The sequence below is a fragment of the Xiphophorus hellerii genome, chromosome 4 (genome assembly GCF_003331165.1).
Source record: "Xiphophorus hellerii strain 12219 chromosome 4, Xiphophorus_hellerii-4.1, whole genome shotgun sequence".
Classification (NCBI taxonomy): Eukaryota; Metazoa; Chordata; class Actinopteri; order Cyprinodontiformes; family Poeciliidae; genus Xiphophorus; species Xiphophorus hellerii.
In genome coordinates this window covers 17,008,921-17,026,435 of record NC_045675.1, presented here as the reverse complement: position 1 = coordinate 17,026,435, position 17,515 = coordinate 17,008,921, and the positions used below count along the sequence as shown (strand labels likewise).

The following is a 17,515-nucleotide window of genomic DNA, read 5'->3' as shown; positions in this document are numbered from 1 at the left end:
TTCTAAAAGTAGTAAATGAAGGGATGCTGATCTAGTTTGGGGATTTACACTTCAATTAGAAGAACTACAAAGCAGTATGTGTAACAAATGGAAGAATAACACCTCCAAAAACAATTGTTTAACTTAAAACACTCAAGTATTTACTTTCACTCAGACAAAACACAATGACTTATGGCTTCCCAGGTGGCCCCAGCCCTGTTCCTCTACTTTCCAGCTTCTGCGGCTCGCAGACAGGGATTTCCTTCTGCGAAGAGAGCCAAGCCGTCACAGCCCAGCGATCAAGGGCCTGCCATCTGTGACTGAGGCAGATTTACAGCAGGAGCTAATCCTCACTGTCACGTTTGTTCTCCATCTCTGCCTCCTTCATACACATGCATAAAAATCACATTTATACACACACCAGAAAAATACTAATATTTCACCATCTTCAAACACTCTGCGCCCCTGCTTTTGTCTCCTCGTCTATTTCATAGGCAGGCAAAAACCAAGCATCACTCTTCAGTTTACTTTGCCCTTTTTAAAGTTATGCTCTCATTCTGCTCTATGCTAAAAAAATAATGGTATTTGATTAAGTGCTAAGAAACCCCAATGTGTCACAGAGCTATATGCCCTGGGAGTATCATTCGAATGAAATAGAGTCATTGTAGGTGGGAGTGTGCCAATAGTTCTTAAATGTGAGCTAACCAAACATGTTTTTCCATCTGGACTTGCATCCATTTTTATTCTGAGTGTCCATATGACTTTCTATGTAGAGCCTGGAAAGATGACATCTAGCACCGAATGCCTCGCTCTTTTTGTCACTGAACATCTAAACGCACGACACATTTTGCTCTCGGGATCCAGAAGCACCTTTCATCTCCCGTGAATGTGTCCCATGCATGTCGCCATCTTCTCTGAATATCTGTTCATATTGAGCCACTTTTCTTAAAACTGAAGATTAGTGCGGGTGTCTAATCTTCAGTGTCAAACACAAGGTTTACTCAGTGACCTTTGCACACATAGCAGATGTGTGAGACTGAGGTCCCTTGGAGACTTCCTTTGTTTCGCCACAGATAAAGGGTTAAAGAAGACAAATGAAGATGGGGCCACAGAGCAACATGCCTAAGCAGCACATTTATAGTATAAGCAAGAATGAAAACAATGCAGGGACTTTTGTGAATGTATATTCTAATTAAAAATAAAAGTTCTGCTGTTCTTGCTTTCTTTGAACTTTATGCTAAGTGGAGATTTGAGGCTCCAAATTCCTGATGTCCATATTTGCTGCATCCTCATGAGAAGCCATGATATGGAAATAAGTATTATACACAGTGCTCAGTGATGTGGTTCAGAATTATGCCTTTGTTGTTAAAAAAAAAGTAAGAGATTTCCTACCTCCTGTCAATATTTGCAACATGTGTTTGATTTTTATTTTATTTTGAAGGGTATGTGAGGAAGTGAGGTATAAACCTAACACCTAAACCAGCAGAGAAAGAGTTCCTAGACCAAACCAGAAAGTAATACGACCCAAATAGATGACTCAAAAATCCTCGATCAACTCAGAAACCAGTCAATGTTCAACCACTGTAGCATCTATCCCAAAAATACAAAAGACAGAAGTGTAAAATAAGTGGCAGAGAGAGAATAATGAAGTATTGCTCAAAAGAAGGAAAGGCTTGGGCTCAGAAAAGAGGATGCTGCTTTAAGACAAACTACACAGCTGTGGCTATCCAGTAGAAAGTGTGAAGTAAGAACTTTTGGATATTACAGTTGAAGACTGTTACTGTGGTGGTAATTTAAATCAAAATAAGTATGTTTTCACTGTGTTAAACAAACAGGGGTGTTACTAAATAATTGACTCCTGTAAATAATACTGGGTCACAGTCACTGATCTTGAATTTGATCATGGTTTTAGAAAGCAGAAGAGTAAAAAAATACCCCAACTATATTACTTCAAGGGTATTGTTAAATGTTTTTTCCTATGTTGTAAATAATATGTATCTACATTCACCAAACATTGACCGTTTAAAAGTCTTTATTCTGGGAAATTGTATTAATTTACTTATTTAATTTGAATAAAATCTAATTATTTCCAAAATAACAGTTGGCAACTACAAAATTCAAGTTTGGATGAGTGGTACAAATTTAGGTGAGAAATGCAAATTTACTTAAATCTTATTGTTACAAGAGGATAGAAACAGTTAGTAAAGCTTTATAATGCAAAAGCAAGACAATTAAATTGTAATCTCATTATGGTAATTTTACTAAAACTGCTTATATCTGAAGTTCAAGACTGAGATACTGCTAAAAATAGGACTACAGCAATTTGCACTGATCTTGTACATGTTTAGACAAAATATTTCTGACAAAGACTGAAAAGTAAAATGAGTATTAAGTGTCTAAAACATGCTAAAACTAGAAGATCGTCATTGGATTATTTCCCTAATTGGAAAAGAATGTTTGACCGGATCAGAAATAAATATTCAGCCCCAAAATGATGGAGTGCCCATGCCCTGCCAATAGGTGGCAACAATACCAACTTTAACTCACAAATATAAGCATATAAAAGAACAAAGGAAGTGATTTATCCAAAACAGCACACACTGGGTTTTCAGGCAGTAACACTTTCAGCACCAGATTGATGTGTGTCAATAAGGTCAACAAAAAGCTAACCAGATAGAAAAACATGAGAAGCAACTTTTTTGAGTCCATGCAGATTTTTGAAACTCAAAATGTATAAAAAATAAATAAATAAATAAATAATATTCACTTTGGGATGTTACTTTTGATAACATTCTAGTTATTCTCACTGAATGTCCTGTTGGCATGTGAAAATTCAGAAAATTTTATGAAGGAAACATTTAGTCAATGATACATCTAAGCTAGTGTGTACTCCGTCGAATAATTAAACACTATAGTAAAGCTGCAGGTCTTATAAAGAAAAGGACAGGTTTTACAATTAATTTTGTCCTTGAGTCATTATCAGACTGCATGACTACCCTATAAACACTCTGACAGGAAAAAGGTTCCAGTGGTCTGTTTTAGTAAGTGAGGCTTCTTGTAATTCGATGAGGTTCTGAAGGGCTGTAAGCATTTGTACATGTGTAATGCACACTGCCTGACTCAAAGCTTGAATTCCTAATTTGGCTATAGATATGGCCTTCTAAGACGTAAAAGTTAAAAAAAAAAGAGGAGGACAACGTAAATGGTCTATCATTTACTAAAAACAATTTGCAAACAGCACAACTCTTCTCTCTATCCTGAATACAAAAAGAAATATCCCTACCCCCATCCCTTTTAACCTAAATGCCCCTTCCTCTTGCCTTTGCATGTTCGCCTGTCCACTGTACTGTAGTCATTAACATATTTGGAGTGCAGTGAGCAGAAAGCTTAATTGTCCCTAATTGCTCAGCTAAATATGTTCTCTAATGATTTGCTTCAGATCTGTGACTGCCTTTTGCGCAATTTCCCGGCCGCTGGCTTCATTATCCCTGCCTCCTTGGAACAAAGCGTCTTCACAGGCTGGCCCTTTTTTTCACCCACATAACAGACAGCGAGTATGTGTGCGAGGGAAGTAAATGGTTCCTTCTTGGAGGGACACACAATAGAGGCCCTTTGTCAAGACACAGAACTTAAAGTGATTAGAAAACCAAATCTCTACTAAGAAAGCGTGTTAATTGACCACAGCTCACTCCTCCCAATCAGTCCGTAATAAATGGACAGTGGAGGCACTTTGTTTTAGCCATGCTACAGTAGAGGCAGTGTCTGTTTTTTGGTGTACTTGTTTAGAAAGCCACTGCTGTTGTTCAGCGTCTCCTTCTCCATACATAATGTTCTATCTTAATGTGTCTCTAATGGCTAAAAAGGACAGCTTCCATTAACCGGGAGTTGTGCCTTGGCAGGAATATTTTGTTGTAAATCATATTTGCAGCTAAAAATTGAATGAAAAAAGTTATGCATATGTTGCTTATTTTTCTCATTTAGTTCAATCAGGGTAAAAAGGCTGTCCAAACGTAGGAATATTCAAATAAACAAAAAAGTAACACGAAAATCGAAAGGTTTAGGTGCACACATCAGATAGGACATATGAAGCTTCCTAACTGAGCCACTTGATGACAGTTCATGAATAAAGCTGCATAAAAGAATAAAAAAAACAAATTAATTTACACGTAAAGAACCAAAAGGTCATGTCCTGACCTGTGTCTGAAGAAGGGCATTTGCGGATGGTGAAAATGGAGCTAAGGTCCTCGTCCTCCTCCGGCAGGCCCTTCTGCAAGCGCTGAAGCTTCCTGAGGCTCTCGCTGCGTTGGTGCTTCATGGAGCGCACATGTTGGATGAGGTTGAGTTTGGCCTTGGTCGAGTAGTTGCACAGCACACAGTGGTAGTAGCAGGCATCTCCCTCCACCGCATTTTCGTGCTGCTGCAGGTGCTGAGAGAGTAAAGAAGAACGACGGAGCAAAAGAGAGGGAGAGAGAGACGAGAAAGAGAGAGAAGAAAGAAGTTATTGTGGATGGCAGATAGCTGGCCAGGCACCACCGACTCACTTTCACTCACACAGCTGGCAAATGAACAAATCAATTCCCAATCACGGGCCCGTTGTTTAACATCCAGACCTCTTTCACTTCAAGACAACTGTTTGGACTGCACACTTGTCTGAGTGAGTGTCTGTTTCATGGGCTAACAGGACAGGAGAAGCCAGGGAGGCACGCAAATCTCAGGGGGCCCAAGGGTGGGCAGGAATAGCATCAGCCATCCTTCAGAAGCCGTGGGTCCGCAGCCTCACAGACGGAAGGAAGCATTGATCCCCTTCACTCAACAGAAGCTTCCCGTCTCTGAAAAAGGAAACTCCAAACATCTGCCTGTTTCACGCATGGGATACTAAATATTGATCATAGCGAGTTAAATTCTCACTCTCATAGAGAAACAGAGGGAAAGTCAGCCTGTGGTGAGGCAGGAGGGGGGACTGAGTACAATCTGAGGGAAAACAGAACATTCCCCAACAGGAGGACAATCTTCCCAAAACAGAAAATCGGCACCAGTATTGACCCCGACATTTAACAGCATGCCCTGTCCGGCCTCCAGCCTGTCCCTCTGTAAAGTCACAACATGCATAACACCCCATAGTGACACCGTGCCACCACAACCACTCGTCACACCACCAAGCCCCAATCTAATTACCTCCTGCATGACTCAATCAATGATGCAAGGCCAACACAATATGGACCGGCCTGGTGTGAGCAATGGAGTTATTGACCATTATCCTAAAGCATCACACTGATGCATGTATGCAATAAAAGTCCCTCACTCTGTATGTGTCACGCCTGTCATTTGTCATACTCATATGAAACTGTGATGTCTTGCTGTGAATTTCTGTGGATAAAATCAATGTCAGACCCCAAGTTTTCCTCTTTTCCCTTTAATTTTCTTGACCCCTGTGTATGTAGTGTTTCCCACGTTTTGATAGGGGAAAATATCTTTGTTAACGTCATCATGTTCTAATTATTTTTGGATGATTTGAAAAGTAAAAGTTTTTAAATTCTAAAAAGTTCTAAATTGATGCCTTATTACTGTGAGCTTATTGGCTAAGACAGTAAAAATGTCAATCTATTTTTCTGGGATAAATTAAGACAAAGACTGGTCAACCTTTTATACCATTAAAATGATTTTTCCCTTAATGTCCGGTGTTTGAAGGCAACGGTTAAACAAACAAATTATTAATAGAAATGAAAGAAAAATCGAACAGGACATGAACACATCACAACTTTAAAATCAACTAAAATGGTTTGTGGAAAACTAAGCCTGGGTAAGATTAAGCTTAGAGAACAAATCTACTGCTGTTAGCTGACTGCTGAGTATTTTTCATCCACACCTTCAGAATATAATCCTTTTACTTTATTTGCCCTAAATGTTCACCTGCATGATCAGAATATGGTTCTACTTATGAAAAGGAAATTGAGCTACCCTCTCCTGAACTAGATGGCCCGTTCCGTTGGCTGTAAGATGTAAAAGCAATGGAAATATCACACATTTAACTGCATTACCTTCAAATCAGGTGTTGACAGCCTGGTACAGAAAAAAGTCATAACAATATTATGCCTCCCTAAAATGCTCTTGTCCTTTTCTCCTAATGTTTAATTTTCTGGCAATATTGTAATGTTGCCATGGGGTTTTCTGAGCTATTGTGTTTCATTCTTTTTGGTTTCACATTTCTCACTTCTACACCTAAAATGTGCATTAAGACACCGCTTCCAGGAAAAGGAATAGGAGATTTTTTTTCCTCTTTGTGAGCCCCACAGCTCAGTGTAATAGAGTTATTAGGTGATTGTAAAAAGCTCTGTGTGCTCTCCTTTCTCGCCTCGTTTTAAGCCATCCATGATGTCATGAATAGGTGTTGCTGGATACTGTGGGGGCCCTCCTCCTTCTCCTCCTTTATGCGCTCCACACAAATATTGCATCAGAAATAAGGTAGAGGGAAATATGAGACAGATTCAGTTATAGATGACAGCAAATCAGTCAAATTGCTTTTAGTCACAGCAGATGTCTTGAATTAAAAAGGGCTGCTGCCGCAAATGACTCAAGGCTCCAAAAATCTACGAGAAGACAAGTTTTAAAAAATGACAGCACCTGACTGCAACTTCAAAGCCAGTCTCATGAGGAAGGGGGAAAAAAATCCTGGGAGTTTTATAGTTCCCCATAAAAAGCACAAGGTTTATATAGGAGTGAACTCGAGACCGCCTGCCCAGCAATCGACCATAATTCACTATAAACCTGACTGGTCAGGGAGATGGTCTCAGTGGGGCCAAAAGCAGCCTGCCCTGCTGCTTGTAGCTCTGTCTACTATCTCAAATGATTACACCTGTAAACCAACACTTTCACCATCTCTGCATTGGCCGTGACCTCCAGCAGTCTGGGGCATTTCAGCGTCAGTGAAACAGGAAGGGAATCATGCCTAATGAAGAGCGAGGTGGTCTCTGCTCATTTAGCATTCAGGACCTAAGTCTTAGACATAATTGTGTATTGCATAAGAGAGCAGCACAGAGACAGCCAGCAGCCCTCTGATCATCGCGCTCACAAGCTTTCTCTGATTCTCAGTGGATTCCTTGAATTATCCATGCGAGATTCCTAGGATCACATCTAAAAGCACAAATATATATTGGATATTCTCTCAGGCCAGCTCCAGGTCTCACTCAGACATCCACACTTTGCATGTGAAAGATAATAATGCATGAGACAGGGCTTGTGTCTGTTTCCTATGAACCTTCAATGAAGTCCCCGGTTGATAAATCACCTCCAACTCGAGAGGAGGAATTTGGCAGCTTAATGAAAAAGTCATGTTGGCCTAGGAGGACTTGTGCTGCCTGACTCTGGGGTCTCTTACTGCCCTATCAAGGCCCCAACAGGAGGGGTGCTGTGGTGCTTTGGGGTGGGGGTGTGGGCGCTTGATTGCCTGGGTTGCAGTGATTTCAGTAGCACTTACCGCATTTAAGTAGTGGGTGCAGCTGAGGGATTTTAATGTAAGACTGGCTGTAAAGCAACAAAAGGGAGACATACTAAAAGCATAATAATAGTATATGTGTAAAACAAAATATGTTAGCAACGATAAGTTGATAGATGACAATTATTTTAAGCAAAATTTAATTTATGTTAATGGAAAGGGACAAAACTCTACAGATTAGTCCATCAACAAGAATCTTAAAACATTCAACCACTATTTACGAAATTATATTTCCTTTAACTTCTGTCAAATCACAATCAAGACTTGGAGTGTTGTGGTGATTTTAGGTGACAAACTAATGGAAGAAGTGCACAGTGATAAATTGGAGAAAAAATAATTAATGCTTTTCAAAAAAAAAAAAATTTCTGAAATGAAATATGAAAGGGGTGGCATGTGTTTTTATCCAGTCACCGGGGTCAATATTTCATAGGAACACCTTCTGCTGAGATTACAGTTTTCAACCTATTGTAGTTTGTCTATTTTGGCACCGTTAAAAGTTATCCTTAATCATTTTTTAAAAAAGCATAATCTCAGTCAGACTGGATAATTTATCTGTGAGTATCAATTTTATTCTTATTTTAGTTATTTCTGGTCCTCTAGCTTTCCTGTTCCTACTGAAGAATAACATTCACACAGCATGATGCTGCCACTGCCATGTTTCACAGTGAGAGTTTGTGTCAACAGTGATGTGTGGTTTTAATTTCCCTCCACCGGTGGGAAGGGAAACTCTGCATGTGGAACAAAATGTTAATTCTTGGTCTGATCACAACAGATTCGAGAACCAAAACAACTGCATTTATACTGAGATACATTAAATTTTTATTACGAGGTACAAGATCAAAGCAGATTGAATACAAATGAATGCCACAGCTTTAAGGCTTCTTGTTGCATTATTTCATCCTTTCTTTGCACATCAGAGTTATGTACTATTTTTAGTAGTCTGTTAAATAAACTCCCAGTAAAGTACTGGCATTTGTACAGTACTTGTAACAACAAGTTCAAGGGGTGTCAATACTTTTGCAAGGCACTGTAGGTGTTCATAGTGCTAGAAGGTCCAGTTCTCAGCTTTATTTTATCTTCATGGTCTAAAATTGCAATCGAGGCATTTTAAACCTCTCTCCCTGATGAAGGCCCTCATCTCTCATTGTGGAGGCTGAAGCAGGGCTCTGTGCTTTTTCAGGTAAAGAGGGACAGGGGCGGTGTGGGCACCACCCCATCCTCTCTCTCACAACTCCATGCTGCTCCTTGCCCTCTGAGTGGGCATACACATGCCTGTATCAGTTACGACACCCACCCAGGGCACGGCGTACATCTGCATTTCCAGCCACTTAAATGCAAAGTAAAAGTGCACCTTTAACACAGAATAGTGTGGTTGCCGGGAGAGTCCAGCTAATACAAGATTAAGGGGGTATTACTGGAAGGGTGGAAGGGAGAAAGAAAGCCGGTAATTTCAAAGAATGGCTCCCAAAGGAGCCAGTAATATAGCACGCGACTGCAACAAACACATGCAAAAGTATAGACAAAAAGAGCATCAGGACTGTTCATCCACAGACACACAAAAACACACTCACACAGTCACATGCCATTATGATCATAGCCTAATTTCCACCATTAAATTTGGCAGTGCTGTTAATACAAAATTAATGCATTAAAACAGATTACTATCTGTGAGCTAAATAGCTATCAATTCCAAGAGAGCTGCCAAATTCCCTGTGAGAGCCAGCGAGTATCTGCTTGGATATTGCTTTGTAATTGTCTCCCTGATTCTCAGCACTAAAAGCTCTCCTCTGACTGTGTGTGTATGTGTGGGCACATGCATACGTGCATTTTATGAGAGGCATACATGGTTTAGAAAGCTACAATTCACACCTGACGCCATGCAAAGTACTGTAACAAGGCAGACATGAGAAAATTATATCATTGAAATCACAGAGGTACGAATCAAGTTTTGACTTCCTGTTGGAATAAGTCATACAGCACCTTTTGTTATGCGACCACAGTGAGGTCATAGTGGTAGTTATAAAGTATGACATAACCGTTATTCTCTATGAAGGAAGACAAGGTAGAGTGTCCTGTAGCGTTGAAAAATTCACAACAGTAAGAAGCAGAAGAAAATACTCCTTGTCGGTATGACCATATAGATACAGAGCTGAGAATAGTTTCATCAAATTAAATATCTACAAAGTTAGTCAGCCGGCGTGTGTGTGTGTGTGTGTGTGTGTGTGTGTGTGTGGGTGGGTGTACGTGGGGGGGTGTGCATGTGTGAGTAAGTCCATTCACAGAAATCTACTGGGATCTTGATTATCATAGCTTGTGCACCGGGATTCCCCTGGAACACAAGCCGGTTATTTAGCAAAGCAGTGACTAAAAGCAGTCAGTTCTTGCAGTCTTGGCTGGTGATGTTCTGTCTGCCAGCAGCACGAACAACAGCTTAAACCACAAAGGCCCCCACTGGGTGCCAAGTACATTGGCTGCTTTGAATTAGGCACTGCAAGTTACAACACGCCTAAAAGTTAGGTTGTGGCTTAAGGAGACTGTGTATTCCAGGCATAAACTGCATACCTACCGCTTCCTGAACCTCATCCCCACCCGTGTCCTTTCGTTCCCTTTGCTCTTTAATCCCAGCCACCCCTCCACTGCATCCTGTCCCTGTGTCTCAAAGCCCATAATGTGCTATGTTGCTTCCTTTACTGCAGAAATGATCCATCACTACCGGTGGATAAAAACAGCCTGTATATTTGTCTCTTGGAGTGGATACAGAAACGGAACGGACCTCTGTGGCCTTAGGAAAATTAGAAAGGTAAAGATGGATAACTCTAGATGTCCTAGGAGAGAATTACTTAACATTAACCATAGAAACAAAGTCCTTTTTGGAGGGGTGGTCATGGACACACTTAAAGACAACACAGCTATTGGTGCTCCACACCCACCACTCTTACTTACTTTTACATTAAATAAAGCAATAATTATTGAATTCCGTTTGAATGAGTAAGATGCTGCAAAGTAAACAATGGGAACATAATTGCAGATGGAAGGCAATCAATGTAGCCAGTCATTTGGACCACGTTGATTGTGTAGGTTCAAGCATATGTGCTCTGCGTGTCCAAGTGTGTGCGGACATTTATGCAGCCACTGCAAGTCCAAGGTGAGCTAAAGGGAGTGTGTGCTGTGACAAGGAGCTGAGTAATACACTCTCCTACATGCACGCACAAAACAAGAGTTGGGTAATCCCTCCTTCAATAATGACCCAGGCCTCTAAACAATAGCTCTCAATCAGCTGATCAATGTGTCCACATAATTCATGTGCAGCTCGCTGTTTTTGAAAGGCTGAGGAGAGGGAGGATAAGCAAGCAGGCGGTTGAGAGATCAATGCCCTGTGTAGTGATAACGAGCCTGGGTCTATGCCCACAGGAGCCCCACACTGGCGCCTAGGGTCTCTCTCATTAAGAACATTTGGATAAGCATGGCTCTACATACATAATGTACACTTTTAATCATAGCCGGATAAACACATTTTTCTCCCTTCTAATGAGCGGGGTCCAGCTTTTGTGACATATAGAAATGACTCCAAAACAGGCAGGAAATGATGTCTTTTTTTTTTTTTTTTTAAATAAGAAAGAAGCGAGTGAAACAAATTAACAGCAAGCTGCTGGCCTCTTCTTTCAGTAGCTAATTAACAGTTTAACCTCCTGGAGTTTTTATGAAATCCATGCTGGGAGGAGCCTGCCAGAACTGCAGTACAACCAGATTACCTGCAGGTGGAGAGAGCAGGGTGGAGTCATGGGGTACCACATCAACTGCTACACCACTTTCTGAGATAATGTAGTGACAAGGTACCACCTGGAAACCAGGTGAGGCAAATCGTAATGAGAGCTCCATTTTTGGACAACAGAGTCAATTACTCCCCATGCACACTAAAGAAAGATATTTTATAGAGCCATACTGGAGCAGATAGAGATGTTGACATTTTGAGATACCATAGTATGTAACTCCTTCTTTCTTTTAGAGTTAGAGCTTTGGCTTGAGGAAAATTCCTTTGACTATTATTGGGCTGCCAGAAGCATCCATCCAAGCCTTGCCAGTTCATTCTGGGGGATTCCAAGATGTCCTCATGCCAAATTGTATTTACAGTCCCTCCAGCATGTTCTATGTCTATCTCAGAGTCTCTGCCTTTTGGGGCGTGCCTGGAAAACCCCCAAAGAAAGGAGCCCAAGAGGCATCCTGGTAAAATACACAAGCCACTGCAACTGACTCCTTTCAAATTGGAGGAGCAGTAGTTCTAATCAAAGCTCTCCCTGGAGAGCTGCACTCCATTTTAAAAACACAGAAATCTAATGTAACCTGCTTGAAACCAACTCTTCTGTCAGTCATGATACATATGTCATGACCAGGTGAGGGTCAAAACATAGTCAAACCAACAGACCATAAGGGTTACTTTTTTTTTTTTTTGCTCAGCTCATTTTATTAAGCCCAATCCACCAAGCCAACTCCATCCTAACTTCCCTCATAAATAAGACAATCAGATGCTTCAACTTGTCAAATTAAGGTAGAGATTCAAGAAACAATCAAGAGTTTATTAATACACCAAAGAAAAATAAACACTTTATACACTTTTGATTTTTCTTAAGAAAAAAACCTACTTCAAAATCCTCAAGCACAAACATGACACCTCAAAGCCCTAACTCAGTTTTTTGTTTATTAATTTACAAACAAGAAAGCTATCTAACAGAAATTTTTATTATGTAAATTTATACTACTCTTAGACAAATGTAAGGAATTGGGCCAACAGTAGCATGTCACAGACATCCATGTTCTGGGAGTACAATAACTTGACATAGTCTCAAGTGAAAATGTATTATTTGCAAAACAAACCGGATGAAGTTAGTCAATACAGAATTAAAATGAACAGGTAGACAAACTATCAGTTTACATCTGCATGCACAACTTCCTTGAAATCTAGAGGATTATCAGGTTGCAATAAAAGCATAACACCAGTATTTAGAGCTGTCTGGAGACGTTAAGTGATATGACTGTGTTTATCTATTAACAACTGTAACTAAGCTGAACTTTTAGTAAAATATGAGTTACTTGTCACTTCCTTGGCGTACAGTAGATGCAGCACCTTGTTAAGGTGCTTCACATGTGAGAAGGAGAAAGCTTGTTAGATGGAAATGAAGAATGACAGAGAGTTTGGTGATAGTCTTAAGAAAAAGAAATGGAGATGGGGAATCATGGGTTGGCAGGGTGTTGGATTAAGATACAAGCAAACACCACTTGTAATGATTAATGTAGTCAGTGAGAATTAAATTCAGAGCAGGAACATTACCCAAACACAATTAGTCCTTGAGAACAAACATCACACACTGCAGTGAATGCAGATCCACATGCCAACATCCTGTGAGAGAGTTGCCAGTTGAAATCAGGGACTGGAGGGCTGCAGCTGGACATGCCTGACTTGGACATTCTGTGAGTCACTATTGCAGCTACCTGTTTCTTTTTTAAGGCCTGGTGAATTCTCAGTATGAAATGTTTCCACAGCAGTAGAGGTGACTGAAAAACCCTCTAAACAGCAGCTGTACCCACATTCTTCCTCGTGAGCCTTTTGTCATTTGCCAATCTCCTGTTCTACCTTTCATACAGATAAAACAGTGGAGTGGAGAGAAGACACAGAATCCAGTCTCCTCAGGCTTGTATTATCTCGCTCTCACCCCTGGCGTTCTCAGTTTGGTATTGTAAATATTTCATTAACACATAATTGGTTGCAGCTTGAGGCTATGCAATAAGGCTGTGATAGCTGTAACACTGTATGTTTTCTGACTATCCCGTATCCTTTCTTATGTAAAATTCATAGAAATATGTTTTGAGGAGAGGAGGGTGGTGCGAGATTTCAAGTGGGGGAAATGTTTCGTTTTTCATGCACTGCCCTCGCACAGCCTTACTAGAGACACCAGCTAATTAAGAACGGTGATGATGTGCTCAGCCTGTGTCAATATTTAACCCAGCCGTACGCAGCTATCTTTATTAGCAGCACTACACTGACAAAAGGAGCAATGTGCCCTTTGAGAGGTCTTCTTCTTAAAATGAAAATTAATGAGTGGGGTTGAGTGGAGGTGAATATACAAAGTAGGTGAATATGTGGGTTCCTTTTCATGGTACAAAAAGTACCTTGATGGAGGGTTCATCAAGCAGCTGAAAAAGTAAACACCCACCTTTTCACCTATTAACTCCTTCCTACTTTTAACTAAGAAGATGCAAACTAAATGCATATTCTTTCATTCAACAAAACATTTGAGAATCAGTCTTTTAAAGTCCTTGTTTTGATTCCTATAGTCTTGAAACCAATGTAAATTAACTAGAAGAATCCAAACTCCAACTGGCAAAAAACAACTTTTCAGATTGATAATAGCGTTCATAATACATCTATATGCTGTGCTGAAAATCCTCTTTTTATGAACATACCCAGGTGGATCATTGAACATTGCTTTAGTAACACAGAACACAAACACAGAAATCTGTGTTACTAACACTCTAACACAGAGTCTGTGCTTGGCCCATTCGTTAGATGACAAAGAAAATCACTTTACATACAAAAAAAAATACAAAAGTTCTTATTGATCAGAATGATCAATTAAGCATCAATAACCTAAACCCTCATCATTCCGAGTGCTGTATAATTGCTGCTAAGATATAGTTGTCATAACTAAAAATCGAACATAAACCAGGCTAATTGGACGAGTCATATTGCTTTGGTCAGGCAGGCAAAAAGCTTTTTAAGCCCCAGAAAGTGTTGATGAACAGTCAGCTGAAGCTTCCTAAAATAACTCCAAATGCCATTAGCAAGTGTCATCACAGAGGTCATTCTGGTGGCTTCCAGGACATCAAATATAGAGCATACCAATGCAAAACAAGAGATTTCTCTCTCTCCTTTATTTTTTATTTTTAACATGATCTGCACTAACAAAGGGGATGTTTTCTAGAGTGGTCAATGAGTTTATGACTACTTTGTAAAGGTGTGGTTCTCAAACTGTGGTAGGTGTACCGTTGGTGACACTTTTCCACAGTGTCACCAACGGTACACTTTTGAGTGCCTTAAGTGGTACTCAAAAGAAGCTTGGTATAGATTATTTGTAATGCGAATAAGACCTAGGTTTCTTCTTTATTAGAAATTTTGGAAAATAAACACAGAGTACCTTAAGAATGACCATTCTGTAGTTGGCAACAGCAAAACAAGATGGGGTGTTGGTGGCCCTGTTTGCTCTTTTTACTTTGCTCAAAGTTTAAACTTGATTTCTTGTAAGGGACTTAGTCATATTTAACAGTGAGCTAGTTTCTTTTTTTTTAAATCAGTGATTGTTGATGACTTTGGGAAAAAATTGCTGATTTCCAATCTATCTGTGGATTTTTCAAACAACTACCTTAAAAATGCCAACTTCTGCATAAAATCAATTCCATAAGCACACTCCTTTAACTATTTAGCTAATCATGCAGCTGCAATAAATGTTTATTTTTTTCTTTTATGAATTAATACTGCAACCTGTCCATACCTTATTGTACTAGAGTATTGAAACACTTCTCAATAGCATGGCACCTGCCATAAACATTAGAGATTCTGTGTAATAACACAAAGATGTACAGCTGGCAGAGAAGTTAATTCATAGACTGGCATTGCACCCAAGCTTCCTCGCAGCTGCCACACCATATACTCTGCTCAATCGTGCAAGAAATTTAAAACTATACATCAAAGACTACCACTTTTCCCCTTCCTGTTTATTGATTAGGTAGAACTCTTGTTCAGTAATTGTGCAGTAAATCAAGCATGGTGAGCACTAATCTCAACCCCGGGAGGAAAGTGTTAAAGGTAAAACCTGCTGAAAAGTGCATAATTAAGGTGCTGTGTTTAGTCAGGAGAGAGGACATACTCCTCCTTCTCACATTTCTTGCTCAGCGCCTGCCTGCACAACCAGCGGCAGCCGGGAGAGGGGTTGGCAGAGGAGCAACGGGAAGTGTATACAGTTTCCAACCACCTCTCGCTCCCTCCCTCACTCTTTCAATCCTTCTCTCTCTCAATGCATTCCCAACCAAAGTGCCGGGGGCGCCATGCTTGTAAAGAAACCACAGCCTTTTGAGTGCCTCTTGTATTTACAAACGGAGGCATGTTGGAATCAAAGGCATTACCACATGACATAACACATTAAACAGTTGGCAGATTGAGAATTTATATACTGCACAGATAGTGAGTGAGGTAAACAGGAAAAAGTGCCGTTGTTGGATAAGTTTAACTAGATATACGTGGTGTGAGAGCCAAACTTACCCAAACCAGAGTACAGAAAAGGAGTCAGCTGCAGAAGCTCCCTTCTTTCCCTTGCTTTGCCTCCCTTCCTAACACACAGCTCAGGCTGTACTCCAGGTGGAGACAGCTATCACTTTCCCATTAACTTCCTGTTCCTCATATCTCTCCGCCCCCTTTTTCTCTCCAGCATCTCCCTCCCAGCCGCTTAACTTTTTTTCTGTGCCATTTTTCAAGTAATAAGCCGTGCCTCTTCCCCCCATCTTCAGAAATACTAAACCCTGTGGAGAGAAATTTTCCCGTTTCACATCAAACCTCTATCCTTCTCCCTGAACAGCTTCCTCGTGTTGCTGTTCTGCCTAATTTCGCCTTCGTTTTTAATTCTCCATCATCAGCAGGGATCTAAAAATAAATGATAAATGGAATAAAATATTTTATAGTCTTACCTCTTATCTGTTCTTACAGGGGTAATAATAAAGTAGTTAATCCTCTAGATCCGACTCAATTTGATTAATCAGCACATGCGGACAATCAAATAAATGATTAATATTCCCCGGTCACGTGGTTGGACAGTTACCCCTGAAACCATCAGTAATAATTCAGTAACCCTTCCCAGACCACAGGCTGGAGCTAGTCAGTCTCACTCAGCATCAGCCCTCTGATGTTCAGCAGGACTTTGAACTCCCCGCACAGAAGCTCAGACACACCATGGGGGGAAAACTTTCTGCAGCATAACGCCCTCCTACAATGCCTGCCTACCTGATCGGAATTACCCACTATAGAGACGACACAAAGGACGGAGTTTAGCTAACAGCTGGTAAATATAGACATATAAAGATCTGGTGCAGAAAGTCATAACTGGAAACATCAATTCAGATCATCTGCTGTTCCACAAATTACATGAAGAACAACAGAAAATAATAGCAGACAGAAGATAAACCACCTAACAAAAAGTAATGGAGCAGAATTCTTGCCACAGCCAAACCAGATATTTGCAAGAGCAGATGGAGTGATGAACAAGAACTCCTTCTCGCTCTGTCATTGTTCATCCTAAAGTAGTCACTGGTACATCATCTTATTGGCTTTTACGTCTGCCTCTGTTAAAAGTTTTTAATCAGGTAAGCAAAGCAGAACAACTTTTGCCACTTCGTATTTGCATAAAGCATAGGCTGAATAATGAAGCTGCATACTGAGATAGAATGGGATCTATAGAACTAGCAATTTGGGAAGAGATAAATGCGTCATTCTGTTCATGTTTGCATATGAAGTTATGAAAAGTCTGTTTATACCAAACATATGCAGATTGTCACACCCAAACCACAGATGTTTATTTTCTCCTCACAAAACCCCCTTTTGGACAGTTGCTCTCACAAATGTACCTTCAACAGATTGATCTATTTTGTAATAGATGCAAAGTAATGCCAAAGAAAACCTACATTTTCTAGGTTCATGAGTAATGTTGGGACTTATGTGTAAGACTCTTGAAGGGTAAATTAACAGCTACAGAATTAACAGAGCTAATTCTGTCTGCATCTGTTTGTAGGGTTACTGAAATAAATTATGAAGTTTGTTTTATATTTTGTCGACTCAGTAAAGAGGTTTATGGTCCAAAATCCAGCTGTGAAGAGGTCAATTTCAGATCTTGGGATCTTCTGCATATTTTATCTCTTTTGTCTCTCTGTTTCTGGTCTGGTCACTGTGATAAAAGGTACTAGTGGCATAAAATCTTTTTTTTAAATAATAATACTGTGGTTTGA

At 40.1% G+C, this 17,515-nt stretch overlaps 1 protein-coding gene across 5 annotated transcripts in view; it reads right to left on the bottom strand.

Moving 5' to 3' along the window:
* The window catches only part of zfhx3b (zinc finger homeobox 3b), a 224,214-nt gene that overhangs the window by 58,852 nt on the left and 147,847 nt on the right, over window positions 1-17,515 (bottom strand). For all 5 annotated transcript variants that reach the window (XM_032559863.1, XM_032559864.1, XM_032559865.1 and 2 more), the window contains one exon: window positions 4,174-4,405. In XM_032559863.1, the coding sequence (XP_032415754.1) occupies window positions 4,174-4,405 (232 nt within the window). The remainder of the gene's footprint in view (window positions 1-4,173; window positions 4,406-17,515) is intronic.